The 24,105-nt window shown below is 39.2% G+C and overlaps 2 protein-coding genes across 16 annotated transcripts in view; one reads left to right on the top strand and one right to left on the bottom strand.

The window, feature by feature from the left end:
* SORCS2 (sortilin related VPS10 domain containing receptor 2) overlaps window positions 1-6,962 on the top strand; it is a 568,270-nt gene extending 561,308 nt beyond the window's left edge. For 4 of the 8 annotated variants that reach the window (XM_086891217.1, XM_086891224.1, XM_086891219.1 and 1 more), the window contains 3 exons: window positions 1,587-1,744; window positions 3,858-3,937; window positions 4,276-6,962. In XM_086891217.1, coding sequence (XP_086747343.1) covers window positions 1,587-1,744; window positions 3,858-3,937; window positions 4,276-4,299 — 262 coding nt within the window. In that variant the 3' untranslated portion in view covers window positions 4,300-6,962. The remainder of the gene's footprint in view (window positions 1-1,586; window positions 1,745-3,857; window positions 3,938-4,275) is intronic. The other 4 variants (XM_086891222.1, XM_086891223.1, XM_086891220.1 and 1 more) reach the window with 2 other exon arrangements.
* An 11,922-nt stretch (window positions 6,963-18,884) lies between these two features.
* The window catches only part of AFAP1 (actin filament associated protein 1), a 114,421-nt gene continuing 109,200 nt past the window's right edge, over window positions 18,885-24,105 (bottom strand). For 7 of the 8 annotated variants that reach the window (XM_086891225.1, XM_086891228.1, XM_086891227.1 and 4 more), the window contains one exon: window positions 20,919-22,984. In XM_086891225.1, the coding sequence (XP_086747351.1) occupies window positions 22,958-22,984 (27 nt within the window). In that variant the 3' untranslated portion in view covers window positions 20,919-22,957. Of the gene's footprint in view, window positions 20,113-20,239; window positions 22,985-24,105 lie in introns of those variants that run through there. The other variant, XR_015287487.1, reaches the window with a different exon arrangement.

The following is a 24,105-nucleotide window of genomic DNA, read 5'->3' as shown; positions in this document are numbered from 1 at the left end:
ATGTGTGTGTGTGTGTATGTGTATACACATACCTATACAGATATGTGTGTTTGTGTAGATATATAGGACTCAATTTATCTTTTGGATTGTTCAGATTAAAGGGAGGAGATTATCTTCAGTCATCTTTACTTTCTTAGTAATTTTCATTTATTTTCATTACTTCTATGTAATGGAAGTTGTTTTTCAGAATAACTTCTTACAGTAACTTTTTTTATCTCAGACTAAAATGGTGCCCCTGGCTAAAAACACCTTGTGAAATGGCATTTAGAACAGATCTCCTTCAAAAGCCTAGAGGAAATAGAGGAATCTGTGTATTTATCCAGCTTTTAAACAGCTGCCATAATCTGGAGCAGGGGATGGTTGCTTTTAGAGAGATGCCTAAAAATTAGTGTCACTTTTTCTATTCTCACTGTCTAAAGGGGCTCAACAGAAACCACAGCTGTTCAACCCTGTTTTTTCTTTTCTTCTCGTTGTCTGCCCATTGTAATAATCTGGCTTTAAGCACAGACTTTGACAGCCATGATCTGCTGTCATGCTGCTCAAGCTGTCAAGCAGCTTCTGGCGCTGTAGGAAATGGAGCTTAGCGCCTGCAGCTCCCTAATCTGAAGTGTCTGCTTGGTGCTTGGGAAAGGATCTCCTCATGTGCCTAGGCAGACTGCAGGTGAACACAGATACAACACAAAGGGTATGGCTCTTGAGGAAAGTTTAAACCATAAAATCTGTTGCAAAGCTAGCGGTCCCTGATTTTTCACATTGAGTTTACAAAGTCTAATTTTAATTAATCTAGTTAAGAACCCTTTATCAATATTAAGTCGTAATCCTCCCAGTCTCAGCCATGGTGCTAATTGTCCATTAGAGGCATTTAATAAGATGCTTTTTGTTTCCCTAGATTCTAGTCAGAGTGAGTGAATTATTGTCTTTTGTAGAGTTTGTCTAATTCATCAGTTCCCAGTCCAAATTTTATACTCTGTCTCCTTCAGTGCTTCCTGCTTAAACAACCTCCTCCGTCTTGTGCTCTTATCCATGCCTGTTTACCTTCTTACCTTAGCCCTTAGTCCTGGCCCCCTGGCTCTTCACTCTCTGCTCCTTTCCATTCCCTGTCTCCTGGACTTTTCCCGACTTTTTCTCTCTGACCCTGATTGACAATGTGTGCCATCTGATGCTATCACACTTCCATGTCAGCCCACATGCTCAGGGAGATGTGATGATTGCAGCCCAGCTTAATGTATGTGAAGACAGCTGGGACCAAGAATGAGCACCCACCGGGCCCTTTTATTGCTTGTATTCCTAAAACAGGTTTTCTGTGGTTTAGTAATTATTTTTCAACATTGCTCATTGTCTGTCAATCTTAGAAATGGATTATTAATTACTATGTTAGTATGAAGCTCCTGATAAGGTGGTTACATAAAACTGTGACAGAGAACAAAGAGTTGGTAAGTTAGGTTGTGATCACAAAATTAAGGAAGGATGGGATTGGTGATGATTTTTTTGTTCCGGAAGAACTTCGCCCTGCTGGAGCTCTGCTCTGATGCCAGTGTGTTTGTGACACAAAAAATTCCAAATTTTTTTCTTCTTGTCCTATTTAGGAAACTGCCAGGCAGAAATGTCTACGCCCAGATGCACAATGAAAAAGAGCAGGAGATGACAAGCCCTGTTAATCACAGTGAGGACACCCAGAACATCATCCAGGGTGAGGAGTTTATTGATGATGATCTGGACTCTCAAACACTAGGTAACGCAAGAGGTAACTTCGTTTTTAGCTTATAAATTTTCATAAGTAGTTGATTTTAAATTGATGTTTGTTTTAATTTTAGTTCTTTTTCATGTTCTGTTCAGTCTCAAAAAGATGCAAATGGTGACACCACTAACAAGGGATTATCTCAATTGCCTTCTTTTGGCTTGCTTGAGATACAGGCTAATGTATGGATGATGTGCTATATAGAGCATGGTACAGAGACAGTAGTTTAATGTCAGGAGACTGACTTGGACAATTTTAGAGATAAATTATATTCAGTAGGATGGGATATAATCTGCAACAGTTGAATTCACTCAATAATCCCCAGAATTAGTGGAAAATTGAGTTCAGACCGGAAGGATTTTTAGAGTCAATGCTTCTGTGATTTCAGATGGATTGTATGGAGATCCATTGCTTTATTTGCCTTCATATTCCAATGGCATTTAAATTTTTTGTGATTAGAAACATTAAATTTATTCATGTATAAAAAGTATCATAAGTCTTCCTTAATTTAGCTGTTGATTTTCTAGTATTCATGAGGTTATAAAGAACCCATAAGGGAAACTTTCTGTATCTCTCAGTGCAGATGGTTTCAGGTGAAAGTGCATATCCTGGCACCCTGTGGTTAGTTTTAATGCATCATGGAATTCTGATCTATAATACATTGTCTTCAGACTGCTTCCAGATCACAGCCTGAAAATTGTTGGACAATGTAAAAAACACTAAACTCCATTTCTGAAAATTTTTGAAAATAAATCAGGTGATCCAAAGCTTTTGGGATTTGTACCAGCAGCTTGATGGTGTGAAAGGCAATTGTAATGTCTTCATGAACCCTGAGGAAGAAGATGTGTTTTAGCTGCACCTGAGGTAGCCTGGGCAAGACAGAACCTGGTCTGAGGAGACATTTCTTTATCTTGGGTTTCACCTTTTTTGTTTGTTGTCGATGTCTTTATTTTCATTTGCTGAACTGTGTGCTGCTCTAGGTTCTTGGAGGTGTTAGCTTTGAACACAAGGGAAGAATCCAGCCTCTTGCTTTGCTCTGTGTATTTCTATCCCTTCTTTAACAACCTTGTGTATGAATATCACTGCTTTCATTCTGATTTTGCAAGATGATCTTGGTTGCTCTCCTGACTGTACCGGAGTTAGTTCCAAAAACAAACCTGAAAAACAAGGTCTATGTTAAATCTGTTTGGTCATTTTGTCTCCAGGGTGTTTAGAGGAGAAGCTGAATGCTAGCAGTCCTTTCAGACATGCCTATTAAATTGGAGCATTCAAACACCTCTACTACAATAGCTTAGCTTCTTATAATGGTAGAAAATCTCACATGGTATATTTAAAAGAATGCAGCTTGGGATGCTCTAATAAAGAAGTGCTACCCTGATTTGTAACACATTTAGAATTGATCTCTGTTTGCCCTGCACTTGTTAATCACAGAAAACAAAAATCTTCCATCTGAGCAGAGCATTATTTTTGGGTTAAAGACTACAAGATCGTGATGTTTTGATGGCATAAGAATGTAAATATGATCTCAAGGTGATTTGTGCTTCAACCAGGTGTCTGCAGCAGCAGACTCTCCAGGAGAGTGTAAAAAGCTCATTTTTGTGGATCATAATCATCCATATTTGTCAGCTACTGTACAGCCTTTAGACACAAGATGTTACTTAATACATAAAATACACTCCTGCTCGCTCTACTGTTTTGTTATTTGCAGTACTTTCCACTAGCTCCGGTATTGCTCAGTACTGCCAAGGAAATATTCCTGTTAATGATACTCTATTTTATCTGGCTTAGAGTACGAAACATGTTATAATCCCTGCTTTATATTAAATTCTGGTTTACGACATTATTTGCAGAAGGTTCCTATGCTATGGAGATCCCTTCTAGTTCTGGTGAGCTTTCTCCCTCCCTCTTGGGAGATGTCAGTAGCCGCCTCCGCTCCATGTGCAGCAGGGAGTTACAGGCCTGGGTTTCTGTTTGTTCTCTCTCTTCTCATAACTTTTGAATTTCCTCAGTACAGTATTTCCAGACTCACCCATCCACTTTTTTTGTTTTCTATATATTTTATGTTGCCTACTTTATCGCAACCCCCACCTTGGGACTCCTCAACACCATTACCTTGCAGTGACTCCTTCTGGGAGAAGTGGCAACTTGAACAGCTACAGAGTTCCCTTATTGCTGATGCCGGTCAGTGTCCAGTCCCAGGTCAGTGGCATGTCGAATGGACGCCTCAGGTTCCATTCTCCTCCCTCACCTGCACCCCTCGAGACAACTACACCTTTATAAGCCACAAAGAGAACCAACTTATGCTGTCACTGGGATAGAAACCCTAGGAATTCACCACAAATCCACCACCATGAGCAAAAGCTTTGTGCAAAAGTGTGCTGTAGGTATATGGAGCTGTTGCACCAACCTTCACCTGACCTGTTGTTTGATAAAGACACTCTCTTATGCAATTTACTTGTCTCTGCAATAAAAGGGGGATTTATTGTGGAGTACCTGAAATACACTAATGTTGGCCTTTTGTTTCTGTATTTTTCTAGGCAATCACTCAGGCGTGGTTTTGAGCATCAACTCCAGAGAGATGCACAGTTACCTGGTTAGCTGATATTTGCAGCTCAACGCAAAAACCAAAAGACTCTTCTCTGTACCGTTTTATTTTTCCCTGGTGATGTCCCAAAATTGAAAATATGGCTGTAAATGCTGATGGAGAGGAGGTTTCTTATCAGTCCTGTGGAAAAAAAGCATCCATCATCAGTTACCAAGGGCGAAGGATAACATGTCTTGTGCTCACTCTATGGCCTGGGAACTCATTGCGATTGAAACTCAAACGATGGTAGCAAATTTGTAGCCCTAGGCACCTTCAATGCCACCTTATTTCTTTTCTGTATATGCTCTATTTCTTTATGTTTATTTTTAGAATGACTGACTGTAACTTTTTAATTATATTTTTAATTGAAGTATTCGGTGGAAGGCTGGGAGTCTTCAGCCCAAAAAAGGTGATTTTTACACAAGTGACTAGACCAGAACAGATGGTTGGTTGATCACAGTGACAATTTTTTTAGGAGGCCAAGTGTTTCTGTACTGGGAAAGGACTGAGCAAGAGACAAATGCACTCCTAGTTGAGACAAGCTCTTAACTTAAACGTGTGTGAGACAATCTAACAAATTTAGGCTTAGGCCCTTCTGAGGATTGAAGGAAGTAAAATGTTAATTAGGATATCTCGTAATATACAACAATTCTCTTGTAAGTGTAGCAAGTCCTGACAAACTGTCAGCACCAGTATCTCCCTCAGTCCCACCACATGTGAAAGAAAAACACCAGCTTGATGCTATTTCCAGACCAGGTGCCTTCACTTGAGGACATTCATTTTAGTTGCTCTTTTCTTTTCTCCTGAGCGAGCCCCTCTAGGATGATGGCAGCTGCCAGATGAGTTATCCTGTTAAACCCTAGGCTGGTGGCCTGTCTCTTTTTAAATTTCCAGAGAGTGTAAATACCTCTTTTATGCAGCTTTCTTTGTATGGTTATTTTTTTTTTAAAACTTCCTATAAGGGCAGCTGTGCCGGGTGGGTCAGAATTCTGCTCTGGGAAGGGCTGGGTAGCACTGCCATCTCCTTCCCACGACATCCCTGTTTGGGATTTCCTCTGGCAATTGCCCTTGCTGGCCAGAGTGGGCAAAACCCAAAGGGTCACAGGGATGATGGGAAGGGATTTAGGCTTCCTGTTTCCTTCCCATCACCACAGGCTGTCTCTCAGTCCCTACCACCACTGGCCCCTTTGTCTGCAGGGAGGGCAGGGGAAGGGCAGGAGGAGCTGCCTGCAGAAGGGCTTGTGAGTCGGGTCCTTGTGTCCTAATCCCAGTTTTGTCAGTCGGGTCAGAGTTTCCTAGTCTCAACCTCTGCCTCCCTAGGGAATGGCAATGCAGTGAATCCACACTCCTCTTGTCTTTTCCCTGTGGTTTATTTTAGCCATGTAGGAAAACAAGTGTGTGGTGAGTTTAAATGTCTGGCATCCTGTGTGTCACAGCTGCCTGGGATTAGGATGCTTCTCTCAGAAACCTATATAATCTCTTCACTTTTTGCCTTTGATAGAGGATAAATAACTCTGTACTCACTGAATGTCATACTGATGCTAGTGACAAGCTCACACACCACCCTGTTTAAGAAGGATACAGATAGTGCATCGTCCAGAATATGCAAACAGAAAATAATGAATGCTAGTCAAATAGAAAAGAACTGTCTTAAAATCAGTGTATGCATTGGAATCATTCTTCCATGTAGCTGTTAATATAGAGCATATTATCATCAAATGCAGCGGACTGGGATGTAGTAATTCAGTGTAGTACTGTAGGCTCTCACGAACCCCATAGGATGTATGTGTAAAGCACAAGAAAATCTAGATTTTAAATTTACTGTAAGGAAATAGGTGGAAAGTTAGAATGAAGATTCTGAAAAGCACTTGCAAACCGCTCAGGAAAATAATTACAAAAATTGTTCTAAAATTTCTGCCTATTTAGTTGTATAGTGCCATGTAAACTTGTTAACAGAGAAGCAATGCCTTGGCTGACTGCTGTGTGCCAGACTGTGGAAATCCAAGGTCTTAAATGTATCTGAGTCTGGGTTTCTTGAAGAGAAGTGCATATACAAAACATGCTGTGAATTGGAAACTCTTGGGATCATTGCACCAGGGGCTTTCCCTTCTCACCAGCTCTTGCTTTTTCTAGTGGAAAGGAGCTGGAGCAGAGAATAAAATAACATTGCAAACATCTTACCTGTTCCTGTGAAATAAATCTAAAATTGGTTTTTTGTATAGGGCAGGAGAGTGGCAAACCAGCTTCATGGATAAGGAATGGGATGGAAGCTCCAGCTTGGGGTTGTTCTCACATGGTTAGTCTGATTGGTAAAGGACTGTGTTGGAACTAGGTCACACACCTAATTTATGCTTTAACAGCTACTTTTATACATTTAATTCAGGGTGATTTGTGTCTCTGATCACAGGAGTCTTTTGGAACACGGTAGAATATTTAACTGCTTGGTACTCTAATTAACACTTAGCACAATGTAGTGCCTGTAATAATTTTTTCTGATGCTTATTAATTTGATTCATGCAGAACTCCTGTGAGGTTGGTTTGTCATGTCTTAAAAACACTGTTTTCTAAAGACATGTTGGTATTTCCATAACTGTATTAATAATACCCAGCAGATAATAAAGGAAGCCTTTGATTTCCTCATAATAACTTTAAAATTAATTATTTTAAAACTGAGAAAATACTATCACCATTTTCTCATTCATGGTGTCTTGGTTTACCTGTAAATGAAAAGACTCACTAGTACTAGTTCTCAAATCTCTTGAACTACATCCATGATATCTTAGCTTTTTATCCTTTATATGTATCTAAAATCCTGATACATATTCTGAGTATTCAGAAACACAGAGTTGCGTCTATGCACAAGTGCTAGTTACACATGTGTGCATGCACACAAGCAGTATTTGTACATATTTTAGTTAAGTTTTTTTTAGTGGGGAAGGGGGAATGTGGTGGCTAAGAAACAGATAACAGTCAGATACCTGGATTCTAGACTTTGAGCAAGTTACTTCCCTTGTATGTGCTACAGTTTCCCCACCTATAAAATGGGGCTGATAATAATTACCTACCTCACAGGGGTATTGTGAGGCTAAAACTGTTTGTTCAGGATCATGAGAGCAAAAGAATTTTGTGGGCATAAGTTATCAATGGTTTAACTTTCTTTGTTTTACTTGTAATTATCACTGTTCTTAAAAGTTCTCTACTAAAACCAGCTGCAGTTATGTATAAATGTAAAAATGCATAATCCAAAAAAGGTGCATAACTGGTAAAAAACTGAAAAAAAAAAAAAAGGTAATTTTATTTAAACATTGCTATTGGAACATACTGTTATGTAGTAGAACTGCAACATTGGCTGTGATTTTGCTGTTACACACTAGGATTGTCAACTCCTCTGCATTGTTGTTTGATCAAAAACCTTATAAAAATGGGTACAGTGATATTTATCAGTACTGATATTGAACTATACTGAATCCAAAAAAACCTGGCAGTGTACTGGCCTCATTGGCCTCTTTTGGTCTTCTTAAAATCTGATGTATTTGTAGTTTCAAAAACACTCTGTAATTTTCAGAGTGCTCCAAGCAGTATGATCTGAAGCATTCTAACAGAGCCATCAAGATTTACAGCTGTTATCTTTGCTTTCTCTTTTGACATTGAGTGTTTTATATGGCTTTGGAACAGCCTGTCCATATAAAGTACTCAGAAATGCTCAGAGGACATTTAAGGAAAATGCACACAATTTTAATTAATTTTTCAATAATATAAGCAATATAAACCAGTGTATATTTTTATACTCTGTTGAAGAGGGTGGTGGAAATGGCTGTGAAGAAACAGAAAGTACCAGCCTGAGGCGAGATGTTGTTGTTATCCACAATTCACATCCAATTTCTTGGAACTCTTTTATGATATTCTCATTGAATTCCATCCTTCTTGATGAGTTTTCTTCTTTCAATGATGAGTAATGAGGAGTAAGTTGTTTATTCATATAAAGTAGATGATTTGTTAACTAACTGTCCTGTAGACAAAGACAAATCAGTGCTTTGCCATTATAGTTTCTGTGCCAAGCAGTTTTCATGTGACATGCTTATCATGGTTAGCTGTGTTTTCAGTGCAATGAGACCTTCTTCTAGTGGGGAGACTCTTACTGTATCCTGTGTCTTTAGTGGAGGTCAGTGGAACTGCAGTGATTTCCATCCTTACACAAATACATGCTCAAAGAAATGTGTGGGGAAAAGAAAATCTTTATAAGAAATTAAATACATGCATTTCACTGCAGTAACTTTCTGATGATGAACCAGAGGTTCTGATAAGTTTTGAATTTCTAGTGTTATTTCACGTCGATGTTTCTAAGTAGATAGAATCGATGACAATTTCAGTCATAGATTTTTCCTGTTTCCTATTAAAAAAGTTTTGTAATTTTTCATTAATGAGACTTTGGGGGAAAAGAGAGAGTAAACACTTTATTTCATTGCACAGTCCCTGATAGTTGGAGTTATTATAGTTGTGTTATTGTATATTGATTGATACCACTGTACTGTTTCCATATTCATTTTTATTTCAGCATTTTAGATGAAAGTAAGCGCCCATTTCTCTCAAAATATTGGATTTCTACCAGGACAAAATTTATAAGCATTTACCTTTATGAATCTTGATTTTTGAGATGCAAAATTTTATTTTGTCCTTTAAGTCCATCCAAAAAGCTGCTTCCTGGCTCATTTTCTCTGTTTTGGTCCCAGTTGTGCATTGCTTCTACAGCTTTCTTCAGGAGACTGGCACACAGCCAGTACTAGTCTGAGAAAACCTAAAACTTTCATTAGAATGGCATTTAATTGCCTATAAGTAAGGTCTGCTCAGATAATTTTCTTAATGTTAAGTTTGTATTTTCATGTTCTGTATTTCAGTATCTTAGCATTTTCCCTCTCAGTGCCATTTAAATGCATTTTTATTCCTGTAATGTTTTTTACTTGTTTTTAGACTAAAATCTTCAAAGTGACAGATAACTCAGACCCCCGGTTAGGTTTTGCAATTAATAGCCTAGCCCAGCAGTCTTTGGGAAATGTGAAGCTGTGTCCTCTGAAATTTTTAACCTTCTGTCCCAAGCCAGCCCTTCTTACCCAACTGATCACCTCAGCAGCATTGCCTCCACTTGCCTGTGCACATTCAGACTGGAGGGGGTGCAGAAGACACCTAGAACAGCCTAGAACAGCTCATTTCCCAAATCTGGATGGGAATGTCGTGCAGACAAAGTTCTTATTTGTTCCTTCTTTTCAAGTGTGTTGCATAAGCAGAGAGGATGCATATTACTGGGGAAAGAAGAACCTGTGACAGTTCTTCAGGCTGCTCTGGAGGCTAAAGAATGCAACATCTTGGAATGTTTTTCTATTGAAATTGATACATAGAGGAAGTTGGTTTCATGATTTTTAATATGAGATCTCATTTCTGCAAGTCTTCACCCCCAGATTTTTTCCTCCTGTTAAATGGAGTAGCAAATTACTTAAACTATGAATTGTGGAGCCATGTTTGACTTCCATTCTTTTCATCCCTTTTTGTCCTTTTGTGAAGCTTGTCAGCAATACTGTTTCCAGCTAGTTTATATGCTGGTAGCTGAGATGATCTTCTGTAAGACAGTATCTGACATAAGAAATTCTGGAAGGCTTAGAAATATGTACTCTGAAATACAACAACAGAGCTGTGTGAAAAAAATCCTTATCAAAGAGCTGTTATGGTTTACATTAAATACTTTTTAATAGTATCTCTAAAAATACATACTCTTAATTGCAAACTCTTTGCCTCTCTCTCCTTCCAGATTGATTTGCTTTCAGAAGCAACATTTACTAGCCCTTAAAGGAAGTGCATTCTTACACAAGTAATTTTGCTTAATATTTTTTTTCTTGCAACACTTGCATTTCACACAAGCTTCATCTGTCTTAATCAGCCTTGATTTCTGAGTTTCTGTAAAATTTGCATCTCTACTCTGCTTACTTGCAATACAGTGGACATAAAGCCCTGTTGAGCAGCAATAATACAAACAGCAGTACCTGGCACTGCTTAAATAATGCCTTTTTTGCACGTATTTTTAATGGTATAAAGAGTATATTAATCACCAGGAAGGCCAGACATTCCGAATAACTTTCTTAGCATGTCTTATATTTCTATGTTATTTGCTGCTAATTTTAGCCAGCTTTTGATACTTATATTTAGTTCTTACTGACAGTGATCTCTGGCAGATCAAAGCAAATGAATTGGCTTATCCGCTTTTTAGAAAAAGTATTAATTCACACTGCTTATTGATTAAAAGAGTTTTAAAAGGAAATCTTTCTGAGATGGTGAAAAAGATACTTTTTAATGAGAACAACTCATACAAGAAAACAACAGGCTTTTGAATCCATGTGGCTTTTGAGATATTCTTGTTACGGATTTTGAATAGAAAGGACTGTGCAGAAGCATAACCCCAAACATCAGTGACATGCACGTAGGCAGTTTACAAATGGTAAAACTAGTCCAAAGGACAATATTGTAATACACCACCTGTATGTTTCAGGTTCACATTAGGGCCTTTAAATGGCTAAAATTACAGAATATCTTCATAAACAAGATGCTGAGGGAATTGCCAAACTCACGGGCTCCATTTATTCGTGAATACACTCCTCTCTTTGGGGTTAATCTTTGGAGATGCTGAAGTAGCAAAGTAACTGTTCATGAAGTCACCTGCATTGTTTCATGTTTCCAAATATTTGCCAAGTAACTTGTGAAACCAGAGGGAAAAAAAAAATATCCAAATTTTCCACTCTTTTCTGTTTCTCCTCCTTTTCCTCCCACCCCTTCTTTTGTAGTCCTTGTGTTCTCTTTCATTTGTCTGGCTTCTCCAGCTGACTACAATTCTCTATAGTCCCACTTTTTCTTCCCTGCTTTTTGTTCTGCTTTATGTAACTGTGTTTTTATTTGGGTATGCACCCTACTGTGACCCAATTGATAGTGAGAAGAATCACAATCTCTAGTGAGAAGAATCACAATCTCTTCCCCATTCCTGCCTCTCCTCTAAGCTCTGCTGTATTGTCTGAGGTTCCCTGTGCTTTGTGTCACTGCAGTCCATCCTTCCTGTTTCTTTCCCACTTTAGTATCTTTTAATCCTTTCAGCTTTAATTTTGGCTCTCATTTTCTCTAAATCTTTCCGGAACTCTTTATCTTTTGCCTTTCAAGAACTTTTCTCAGATGTTCGTCCCAGAGACCACATGCTTCTAGTTTGAGATGTGGATGAGTATTATACTCCCTGAAAGAATAAAAACCAGCATTTCCTCTCTCACCAGTGTATATATTGATTTTGCCATTGGTCTGTAGTGAAATTATATATTTAATTGGCAGAGATGGTCACCTGTTAGCACCCAAATATCTTCCTCTGTCTCCTCTTGGGTTACAGGCCGAGACGTGGTGTTCCCATGTCTTTCCTGCAGTACAGCAAGGGCTGGCTTGCTTTGCCAGCCTTGCATTCTGTCAGGAACAGAATTGCAGCAAGGTTGGGTAGAGACACCTTGCCAGACCACTGGGCTGCATTTGTATTTCAGTATGGGAAATGCTGAAACCCAAGCTCAGACACAGCCTTTTAGAGATATTGTTACAGCCCAAAGCTGAAGACTAGGTGAAGTAAAGAGAATTCTTTGTTAATAGAGGGTCGGGAGCAATTTCACTTGACAGGTTTATGGAATGGGTCTGTAAGGAACCTTTCCTAGAGGCCAGGGAAAATGGCTTGGATTCAAGTTCCATAAAATAAATTTAAGCAAAGTCACTGGATAGATTTGGCAGAAACATCATGCTGGAAGAGCTTGGAGAACTTAATGGGAGTAAGATCATTGAGAAGCTCAGCGGTATCTTGGAAGGGTACAGCCTGTCTTAGGGAGTGTGAGAGAGATGTGGGAGGGAGGGGAGCACTGGACTAAACAGGACAAGAAAAAGCAGGGGGAAAGCCAGCGTTACCAGTGTGTATGATTTTACCACATGTTGTTGATTTTGCTTTGCTTAAGTCTTGAAGCTTATTTTAATTTGTAATGGCAACTATTTTATTTTGTTTGTTGCATGCAGAGACTTTAAACCATGAATCTAAATTGATGCAGCACGAGGAACATGCAAAATTATCACCATCTCTGCCTTTAATTTAAGACAGATCTGACTTGCAGCAGCATCCCACCTGAGGTGCATGGAAAAGATGTTGCTTTAGGAGCCAAGATGCCTGTATGTGTGCTCCAGATGACTGTGGGTCATTTGCTAATGGTGTTCCTCCCTAGCACAGCACTGAGCTAGGAGACAAGGGAAAAAAATTATTTTATAGAGTCTGTGTCTTGCATTTATACTGTTTAAATGTAATTTGCTAGAATGCCTCTATGAGCTGTAATTTTATAATGTTTAAAGAAGATGAATGGAGCTGGTATAGTATTCCTCAGGGTACACACCAGTGACTGGAGTTTACTGAACATGTGACTAGAAATTTTAATTTTAGGAACAGAGAGTTCCTCCATTTCATATACACACCAGGCCTTTGAGTACAGGTCCTTTTTTTCATTTGTCACTGACAGGCTGTGATTTATTTCCTCATGGGTGTAAAGTCATGGGTTGTGCTTGCTGCAGTGCAGAAGGCTCTGGAGGGAAAACACAATCAAATGGAGAAGTATACTTGAATTCTCCTCTCTTGATCACAGTCTTCTCTGAGTTGCTTTTCTGTCATTGTCATTCTGCCAATAAACAGCATTGATGTTAAAAGGTGATTATCTAATTTTCATCCTCTTCCGCGTGGCTGAGGAAAAATAAACACGAGAAGTTTGCAGAGGAATAGCAGACTGGAAGAGGGTGGGGAAGTTAATCATCTGGCAGAGTGCTTTGGGAAGCTTCCACTTTTTATGTTTCACTTACCACTTATTTCTACAAATATGTACAGCACCTGTGATTTACCTCTCCATTAAACTTGGATAGATTTCTTTGCAGAAGGTGGTTTTAAACAATACCACCCTAGTGCATTGCAAAAGTGGGTTTAGGAGGCATCAGGTATTGCCCTTCATCACTGAAATGAAATTGGTATAATTGCTCTGTATCTATGAAGCAGCACTAAGAATATTGCTTCATCCTAGATTGGAGGAATATTTGGAGAGATGACAGTTGGAATGGGGAAATTTTCCTTTTTAAGAGTAAAGGATGGAAGCTGGCTTATTTACAGTGCATCTGTGGCTGTTCCAGCACAGGTGGGTGCAAAATCTCTTAATCTATATACAGACAGATAAATATAGATTTTGCTGGCATTACCCATGAAAATAAAAGGAGAAAAAAAATGGTAATTAAATCAAGCCTAAATAGTGTTTTTTGGCTAATTAGAGCTGCAGCTCTGGGTAAGTATATGACAACGTATAAAATAAAAACTAGACATATATCTTGTGAAAATAAAGCGTGTCTTGCTACCCTGATGTTAATGTGGAACACTGTTTATTTTGCATTACAGGGCCAAATTCTACCCTAATTTATGGCCATGCAGTTCCCCAGACATTATCAGTTCAGCTTTGTGATACAGAAGAATTTTATCCCTGGTGAATTTGAAAAGCAACTGCAGGTTAAAATCAGTTTTCTTCTCAATGCACCTGTACTTACACAGGTTACTAACTGATTTTCACCCTAATTTTTATTTCCATTGCTAGCATGAGAGTTCTTTGGATAGATGAAATTAATTACAACCAAGGTAGAACTGAATTTTTTAACTGCTTATGACTGCTTGGTCAGCAAATGCTTAAACTGTCTCCAACCAGGTTTTTGACCAAGGGGTTATTCCACTAAATGTGAAGGTTCTTAGCAGTCACCAGAATGCTCTAACCCCAACCTTTAACATACACAACTACACAGTCCTCTCCTTCTGCCTTTGCACATTCTAGTATTTGTGAAAACAGAACATGCCTTCTCCTAATTTTGTTTCAGGTGACCTTGACTTTAAGCAGGTTTCTTTGTATACAGTAACAGGGCTCAAGTGAAGAATGAAATAAATCCATAATTGGTGCATTGTCATAAATGGGGAAAAGTGTTATTTGTATATTTTTGTAAATATGTAACATTTAATGGCAGTTTTGTAGTGACGTGCTGTTTTTGAGACAAAGAAACAAATATATGTTTGAATATGCTTGACGTAACACTTAACTGTGATTCAATTGCACAAGTAATAGCTTAATCGAGAAGTCTTGTGCAATATGTAGTGCACACACATAACCAAGTATCTGTTAGCAATCCACAAGCAAGTTTTTGGCAACTTTTAACAGTGGTGATGAACTGTGCAGTACAGATTATCACGGTCTCTTTCAGCTTCCAAACATGTAGCAGGCAAACTACTGTATACGTACCTGTGTACTCCACTGCATCCAAAGGTATGCATTTGTCCTGAGAACCTGCACTCCAGGTTTTTCTTTAATAAAATTTGGTTCTAAATATTAATTGCATTGTTTTTCTTTTGAAGCTTTTCATGGGGTTTGTGAAGGGGAAACGGTTTAACCAGTCCCAAGAGTTTGTGTGTCTGTATTCAGCAGCAAACTACTCAACTCAGCAACACTGAGCTCAAAGGCTGCAGCAAACCTTCATTCTCCTCCTCTTTAGCCACTCCACTTCATCCTCCTTCACTGCAGTTCGACTCCATTCCTAGGGAAAAAGGGAAAAATCGTTTTTCCTTTTCCCTGGGAGCTGTTGCTGTAGCTGGTGGAGGCTGACATCCTGTGGCGAGACAGAAGCTGTGCAGCTGCTGTTCTAGAAGTCACTGAATCAGAGGCTGAGTATTTCTGTCTAGCTAAAGAATTCCGTGGGTCTCAGCTTTGATCTCCTTATGATTGAGCACCATGAACAGAGCAAAAGTATGTGTGTTCTTCCCTTCCTCTGCCTTTTTTCCAATCTTTTTTTTTTTATTTTATTAATTTCCCTTCCTTTATACCACTCTTTTCCTGAGGAGTTGCCTGTGCTGTAAAAGCTGCATTCTCCTTGCAAAATTGAGGGAACTGCAAGTCAAAATTAGCCTTTAAGCTGGAGGTAGCTGTGTGCAAGGACCAGGCCCTGACTAAAAATAAAACTGAGCTATAAACTGTATTCAATCATATACAAAGGTGGGAAAACCAAAATCCTCAGAATTATGCCCATTGAACATGCCCAGCTATTGCATATGATAGTTCTTTCACTCTGCCTACAGTCTTTGGAAATTGAATGCAAAATTATATAGTGTGTTTCTATTAAGTCTTGGACTTAATGTCCCAAAGATCTTCTCCTACTGGTCCTACCTAGCAAGTGCTCTCTGTCTTTGCAAAGCTCACTGAATTGCTGAAGTCAGAATATGCCTTGAATCCCTAGACAGGGCATTCCTTCCTGCTTCAAAGTTTAGAGATGAGCTGCTTTTGGTGTAGTTCATATTTCAGGCTGGAATAGAGTTTATGGTTTTCTGAGAGGTGGTTGCTGCTGTGTAGCTTGGTGCCTTGCCATGGAAAGTCTGACACTGGTAGAATAAAAGCTTGATGGTTCTTTTCACTGCCTGGTGCCCACAACAGGGAAGAACAGAGGTGTTGCTAGTTGTTGAGGTTCTGGATGAGCAATGTGAAGTCTTATTAAACCTCATACTGGAATAAAGCAGCAACATGAATTATTATCTTCCCATTTTTAAATTAGCTATACAAATTTTATAGACTGCAATGAAGTTTTAATAGGACCACAAATGGATTATTTATTCACAGAGTGGCTGTATTTTGAAGATTTAAAGATGGGTAACTAAGAGGAAAAATAATTTAGACAAGATTAAACTGCATTTTCTCAGTCTGCCCTAGTTCAGCACTTTCTCATGGTGCCTGCTGAAGGAGCTGGCAGCTGGAGGAACGTTGTGGTGTGGCCAGTCTGACCCTACCCTGTGGCACACCATGCTCGGTGTGAGGCTGGCTGCAGGAATGAAGCTTGAGGCTTCCCCTACTTGTGTAGCTCAGCTAGGAAACATTACAATTTGTCATTTTAAGTTCTCTAATCCTATATTGTGGTTAGCTGAAACTTTAAACTGCAGTTTATTAGAGATAAACAACAGCAGACTGATGAATCTCAAATGACATCTCGTTTTCCAAATTTAGTACTGTGATATAAATAAAAGAAAAACGCAAAGAAATTCTAAAGTCTCTTATTTTTAATTATGTTCCAATAGTTCTTTCCAAGGAAAGCTCCTGACCTGGAAGGTCAGGAGCGAGAACAGACACAGCCAAGATGTTCCCATAAATGAGATACCAAATAAGATTTGCTAATATTTAACCTGAAGGGCTACTTTACTTCAGAAACTGATTTCCGTGGAAAGAATAATCCCTTCTGTTTCCTTTGCTGTCATCATCAAAGTCATATTAATTGCTATACTATTTTGAAGCTTAATGGTTTCAACATCATCATAAGTCATGTCTCTATAATAAAACTTCTGAGGCATAAACAATAGCCAGTATTTTTTCCTGTTTTCCATTAAGACATTGATTTATTTTCAGTTTTTTTTCTTTTTGTGATTTATGCCTTGAAAGATGTTTTGCTTTCTCATGGATCCAGCTGCTGTGGAGAAAATGCTACTGTACTCTGACCCTCATGGTTTTCAAAAGCTGAAGCAAAATAGTACAAATGCTGCACAGGGTATTTTGAAAGTGATAAAAGGATCCATTCTTGCCATTACAGCATCATACCAAAAGCTGATCTCAAAAAAATAAATTCAAAATCAGCAGTACATGCCAAAAAACAGGCTAAAAAAAGTAATAAATCTAAGGAATAATTCAGTGAGTAAATTAAAAGTCTATTTAAAAATTAGTAATTAGACCAGAAATTAATCTTATGTTCAGCTTAGGACCATGTAGCTGTAATTCTACTGGTTCTACAAAATCTAATAGGAAAATTATTCCCTTGTAATCAGACTACTGATGAGGAATACCCTTGATAAAAGTTAATTTTTTTGTTATCTAATAAATTGTGAAGGTATAATTTTTCATTGCCTTGACCTTAAAAGAGAGGCTTGCTTTAGAAGTCAAATTGAAAAAAATATGATACAGTGCTTTATAGAAGGGAATGTTTTTGTAACCGCGGGTGTGAAAAAAAATGTATTTTTCTGTGAAAGAAAACAGCTTTATTTCTCAGTAGCAGTATGTTGGGGGAGCAGGGGGAAGCACACAAGGACACTTAAACAGAACACACTTCCAGCCTCCCTGGAGCTGGACTTTTCTGCTTTGAAGCAAGGAGCTTTGTGTTTGATAGCTTTAAGTAATTACTTTCTGCCACAAATTTTGTTTATTGTTTATGAACCCATACAAGCTTTTAGCATCGATAAAATTCTGTGACAAGTTCTGTAGCTGAATTAGACAGTTGTTTTAAACCTGATCATTAATTTTGATAACCTCAGTGTTTGTTCTGTTAGTGGCAGGCAGTATTTTGTTTCCCCATTTTTATAACCTGTTAACACAGTCCCCTCCTCAAGATTTTTTTTTTTTCACACTGGAATGACCTTATCTTTGTTTTTCCCTTGAACTTCATTGCAATATGAATAGGATTTTTCCTCATCTGGAGGGATTGCTGTGCCCCTTCTATCATCACTCACAGAGTTTATCTATTTATAGCAGTCAGTGCTCAGACTTTGGATAATGTTGTATAGGTCCAAAGGCAGATGAGACACCAGCAGTGCAGGTGGGTTGCTTTTTCTTGCCATTTGCTTCTGCAAGTTTTGTGAATCAGACAGAGCCTAGAGATACTTGTTGCATTTTACACCACAAAATTAAGGCAGGGGTTTTTTTTAAATATTTTTTGTTGCATTTTTAGGTTAATTTTTGTTTGTTTTCATTTAATTTTCTGTCTTTAATTGTTGTTATTGTGCAGTACATGTACCTACGTATTATAACTCCATTATGATCTTGGAGGCCATAACTATAGAGAAGAAACCAATTAACTACTTCAAAATGTTGCTTCCCTCAGTTTGGGAAAATTAAATGTATATTCTACTTAAGCTTTCTACTTTATAAATTTGGTAATAATTGTGGTGTAACAGGAGCAAGAGAAAAATCTACGAAAAGCAGCAAGGAGTAATTACAGCTTAACACTTCTCAATCTCATCTGTCAGTCATCTGTAAGAAATTGCTACATTCATCTTTAAGTAGCCTGATAATCAGCTCTGTTTAATTTAAATCCACTTTCATTTCTTAGGGGTAATTTTTAACGTTTTACATATTGCATAATTTATTAGTGGAATTGACATCTAAGCAAATTGGTGCAGTTGCAACAGGCAAATGGGAAGTGGTGCTATGAGCTCTCAATGCATCAAATTCCACATTTCCTTTGCCAAGAGAATGCTTGGCTTAGGCTGCATTCAAGTTGCAGGAGATCAACACTCAGTTAAATGGGGATGCAACTAATACCAAAAAATACTCATGATAATGTCCAAACACTTTTCAACTGCCTGGCTCAGGAGAATGGTTCTCAGTTGAGGCCAGCTATTGTGGGAGACCTGCTAAGGTGCCATCTCAGCACCTTAAGGTGCTTCTTGAACTGACAAACATCAAGAAAAAACAAAGAAAATCCATTTTTTGACAGGTAAATTTATTAATAATGGTCTCGGATCTGTCGCACCTACCAGGTGCCAGTCTTTTTTCACACTTTGCAAGACTTTCTGAAGAATAAACTAGAAAGGCATAAAGTTAATTGAAGCTACTAAGACACACATTTGAAGGTGGGTCTATTTTGGACTTTTGTTTTGTTTTGTTTTTTTTTTTAACAGAAATGTCCATGAATGTGTGTCAAAAAAACTTAAATACACTGAGAAATACAGTAGAAAGGCTATATTTACAATCAATTACAATGGGCACTGCCAACATATCCAATAACAAAAATAAAACAAAACCTTTTTTTTCATGTTTCTATCATGCTTTTCACAGAGATTTTTTTTTTTTAAATATGATTTTGTTTTTTAAAAAATACAATAAGGAAATAATTACATTCTTAATATGAGAACAGTATCATACACCATACACCCTGGGCCAATTAATTTGAAAGTGTCTAACAAAATTTGATACTAAATTAATATTCTCAATTTAAAAAATCAAATTGCCATGATCATCTCATTAAAAAAACACCTTCATCCCCCAAAGTTGTGAGCTGGGGTTTTTTAAAAACAAAAGCATCACCCATTAAAAAACAAACAAACAAACAAAATTTTAAAAAGCACCTGGTACAGTAACAGGCATTTGGTGAGGAAGCATAAGTGTAACATTTTCATAGAAGACATAGAAATGGTTAAAAATACAAAAGTTTTCCTTTGAAACAGAAGTCATACTGCTCTATGGGCTGAGTTTGCCTGGTGAACCTGAAATCTAAAAACAGTGAAAATACAAGCTCTGTCGCTCCTTATAAAAAATTGTGCAGCAATAGTGCTATTCAAGGCAACAGAGTACATTTCACAGCACTGAGAGTGGTCTATAGAGAGGTTACTTCCCAAGCTTTTTGGTTTCCTCCTTTCAAAACCTTGGCTGTTGTATGGAACAGACTAAAGCAGTGGTGGCTTTGTGCAGCCTTTGCTGGAGGAGTGGGAGATGTTCAGTACAGGTGGCAGCCCCTGTGCAGCAGGCACTATGGGGGGCCTGTGTGCACTATGGGGGTCCTGTGTGCACTATGGGGGGCCTGTGTGCACTATGGGGGTCCTGTGTGCACTATGGGGGTCCTGGGTGCACTATGGGGGTCCTGGGTGCACTATGGGGGTCCTGGGTGCACTATGGGGGGCCCAGTGTGCACTATGGGGGTCCTGTGTGCACTATGGGGGTCCTGGGTGCACTATGGGGGCCCTGTGTGCACTATGGGGGTCCTGGGTGCACTATGGGGGGGCCCAGTGTGCACTATGGGGGGGGGCCCAGTGTGCACTATGGGGGTCCTGTGTGCACTATGGGGGTCCTGTGTGCACTATGGGGGCCCTGTGTGCACTATGGGGGTCCTGGGTGCACTATGGGGGTCCTGTGTGCACTATGGGGGCCCAGTGTGCACTATGGGGGTCCTGTGTGCACTATGGGGGTCCTGGGTGCACTATGGGGGGGGGCCCAGTGTGCACTATGGGGGTCCTGTGTGCACTATGGGGGGCCCTGTGTGCACTATGGGGGGTCCTGGGTGCACTATGGGGGTCCTGGGTGCACTATGGGGGCCCTGTGTGCACTATGGGGGTCCTGGGTGCACTATGGGGGCCCTGTGTGCACTATGGGGGTCCTGGGTGCACTATGGGGGTCCTGTGTGCTGGAGGTGCAGAGGGAGACCTGCACCTACAGCAGATCTGAAGGAAGGCTGCACCACACACTCTGTTTGCCTGGGCAGAGATTTACACTCTTCTACCTCAGTCAGAGATTAAAACCTGTCCTTGCCAAGGAATTTTTCTTCTTCTTTTTTACTTTTTTTTTTTTTTTTTTACCATGGGATAAGGGGGTGGAAAGAGACAATGCCAATATTGGGTAAACAAGAGAATTGATCTGGCTTTTGACTACTCTGCATTATTTCATGTGGGACCACTTCTTAATGGCAACTGTTACATCATTGCTAACGTTGACTAGAAGCCTAATTTGCATTATAAATATGTACAGATATAAATTAAATATTTATTGAAATATACAAATAAATAACTTAATTTGAAATAAAAAGCCTAAATGAACTTACTTTTGCTTCAAATTTGTTTCTGCTATTATTTATGGGCATTTGATGCTGTTTAGTCCATAGTCATACAGTACAGAATGTGCCCTCTAGTTAGAGAGTTAATAATAAGTGACCTAAACGAAAATTAAAAAATTGTGTTTTCAATGAAAACCACACTGACACTTGCTTTCCCACTGTATCTGCATTCCTGTGGCACTTTGCACTAAGTACAGTCACAAGAAGCAAAGAGCCTTTTCTCATGCTGGGCCTCATTTCTACACCTCAAAGGTCAGGGGGATCCCTGGCCCTAAATGCATTTGGGAACAGGACACAGCCCTGTCTCCTGCCAGGAGCTTTTGACAGCTCTGTGCCTTCAAATCCCACAAGCTCCTGCAGGAAGTCCTCTGGCATCCAGCTCAGCTGAGAATCCCAGTGGATCCCCCAGGAGTTGCACACACCCATTCCTAAAGGTAAGAGATAATCTGCAGGCTTTGCCCTAAAGGGATCCTTGATGACTGCTGTCTTTACAACTTCTGTGATTTTAACTGCAGTCTTAACTAATTATTAAGACTCCAGCCCTAACATCTGTGATTAAAATACTACTCATATTTTGAGGTAATTTTTAAAATTAATTTTCTACTCCTCACAGTTGAGGAGGAAAAAAAATCTTGAGAGTATGATTGAAAGCTCTCCAAAGGCCTAAAAAAAAGCAAAAGAGAAAGAACTTAAAAGAAGCCATCTTATTATACATTCTTCCCCTAACCCCCTTCTGATTTTTTAAAACCAATCTTGAGATTTTTAAGGGCTTCAGTGGCAATTTACTGCATGTAATTTCTTGGGAATTACATGGATGGAGAGAGACAAAGAAAACAGATTTTTATAATTTTACGGGCTAAAATGCAAGATGATGTTTTCTAGTAAACAGAAATGGAGTCCTGTTTGAGAAAATCCCCAATTATTTGTTAAACTGTTTATCAAAGAGTCTGAAAATTATCACCTTTTCAGTCCATCTTCCTCAAAAATAATAGCTGAGGTCTGAAAAGACAAAGGAAACTAAGTACAGCAGTGTTCTATATCTCAAGTTTAACAATACTACATTATAAAAAACAAAAAAAGATTGACTGCATAAGTTATTCTGAGTTGCCATTATCTGTTGAGGACTAATTTTAATTGTTTCCTTTTACTTCTTCAAAATGTATAGAAAAGAAGCAGTATCTAAAAATACCTGTTTGCCTTTTAAAAAAATCAGGAACAAGTCATAGTTCAAGAACATGACCTTTGAAAATGACCGGTGCTTTAGAACAGCAATAAAGAGAACACAGAAAAACGCATCTGTCTTGAAGTTTGGCAGCTTTTCATCTCCCCATGACAAAAGCATCTGTCTAAAAAGTATCCCAAAAACGCTTCACCAGTGGTTGTTGTCATGCCCCGGCGGGCGTGCAGAGCTCCTGGGCCGAGCAGGCACTGCTGCTTCTGCCAGCACATCTCTTCAGTTTGGTTTTGCCATGTGAGCAGCACCAGCAAAGCCTCTGCTGAGGAGTTACACCTGCCCTGTGGCACAGTTCAGAAGGCAGTTTTAACCTGTGAGAGTCAAGATTTCAAACCAGTCTTCAGCAGTGTTCTGGCCGTCTGATGCACTGTAATTAACACTGCTGGTTCTTTGCTGGCTCAGCAAAGCAAACTTTCAACTGTGACTTTATGCTCCTTTTTAATTCCTGTGGTTGGGTTTTTTTGGTTTTCATTTTCTTTACCAGTGAAGTTGGAAACAAGGAGTTACAGCTAATTAAAAGGGGCACACGTAGTTACACAGCAATACAGTAGAGGGAATACAGGCAAATTAGCGCCAAGCTACCATTAACTTAACACAGTTATAAAACTTCTTATGTTTTATCACTTGATGTGACCTTTCAGGTGAGTCCTTTGCAGCCTATGTCTTGGTCTGTAGTAGGTAAGGCCTTTATGGAAAGTGAGTGGCTTTGCTATGTTTATGTTCCATTTTTCATCTCCCATTCCTGGAAAGGGGGGAAAAAAAAGATACAGAAAATGTTAAAAGAAATCAGGATATTTCACTGATGTCATCGTATCTGTTAAGCCACAGCTGGAGTCAATAACAGTTTTTCCATTAACTTTGCTGGATTCAGCCACAAATTAGGGAATGCTAACAAGTATGTTCTGATAGTCTGTGCACAGCATCCCCCCTTCCACAACTATACATATATACAGCAACCGATTTTCTAGTGCTGTGCAAATAAACCCTATTTGTATTCTGGAGCAATTCACACCCCACAGCTGGTGTAAAGCACTCAGCTGTCCCTGAGTAAGGGAGAGGCTGATTTAAGCACACAGGGCTCTCTAAATGACTTGTGAGAGACAGCAGGAAGCCCTCAATATCTCTCAGAGCTGACACCAAGTGATTGCTTTGCTGCTCTTCAATTTTTTTATTATAAGACTCATGGCAAACACATAATTCTACGGCTAAAAAGAGCAACTTAGCAGAGAGACTAAGAGGCAGAGTTAAGAAAAACAAGCCAGTTTGCATTGTATTTGTTTCCCTTATAAATAATCCAAATTGAGCCATTGCCTGGCAAGTTAAAAGAAATTGCTTTGACTATCTGTGCCTCAGTTTCTCTACTTGTTAGCTGAGGACAAGGAAAACATGTTCAGCAAAACATGTAGTCTATAATGCTTTTGTTCCTATGTCTCAGAGCAAGGTACTTCCATTTCTTCTGCCACACAAGTGAAAATCATGAGATTGCTACAGCTGAACACCCGGTTCAGTAAAACTTGCAGCTATCGACAGACACCTACAGCATTTCCTGACAGTACACAGGAACAGAAGGGCTGAGGCAGGATGGGCTCAGGACATGCACACTGCACCACTCCCAGAATCACACCCTTACAGCCACCAGGAGCTACAGAAGATCCACAGAGGGTGGCCTGTGGCTCCAGCAATGCCCTTGGAGCAACTGCTCAGCTGCTCCTCACCAGGCACTGGGGGCTGCAGATTCCTCTTACCCATCTACTCTGCAGAGACACTCTGCAGGCAGCCTGCTTGGACTTGGCTTCCAAACCTGAATTCCTGAATTTAACACTCATTCCACAACATTTAAGAGCTCAGACTGAAATCCATTAC

The sequence above is a fragment of the Cyanistes caeruleus genome, chromosome 5, assembly GCF_971803275.1.
Source record: "Cyanistes caeruleus chromosome 5, bCyaCae1.hap1.1, whole genome shotgun sequence".
NCBI classification, from domain to species: domain Eukaryota; kingdom Metazoa; phylum Chordata; class Aves; order Passeriformes; family Paridae; genus Cyanistes; species Cyanistes caeruleus.
The sequence above is the reverse complement of the archived record's forward strand: the minus strand, read 5'-3'. Positions and strand labels throughout refer to the sequence as shown.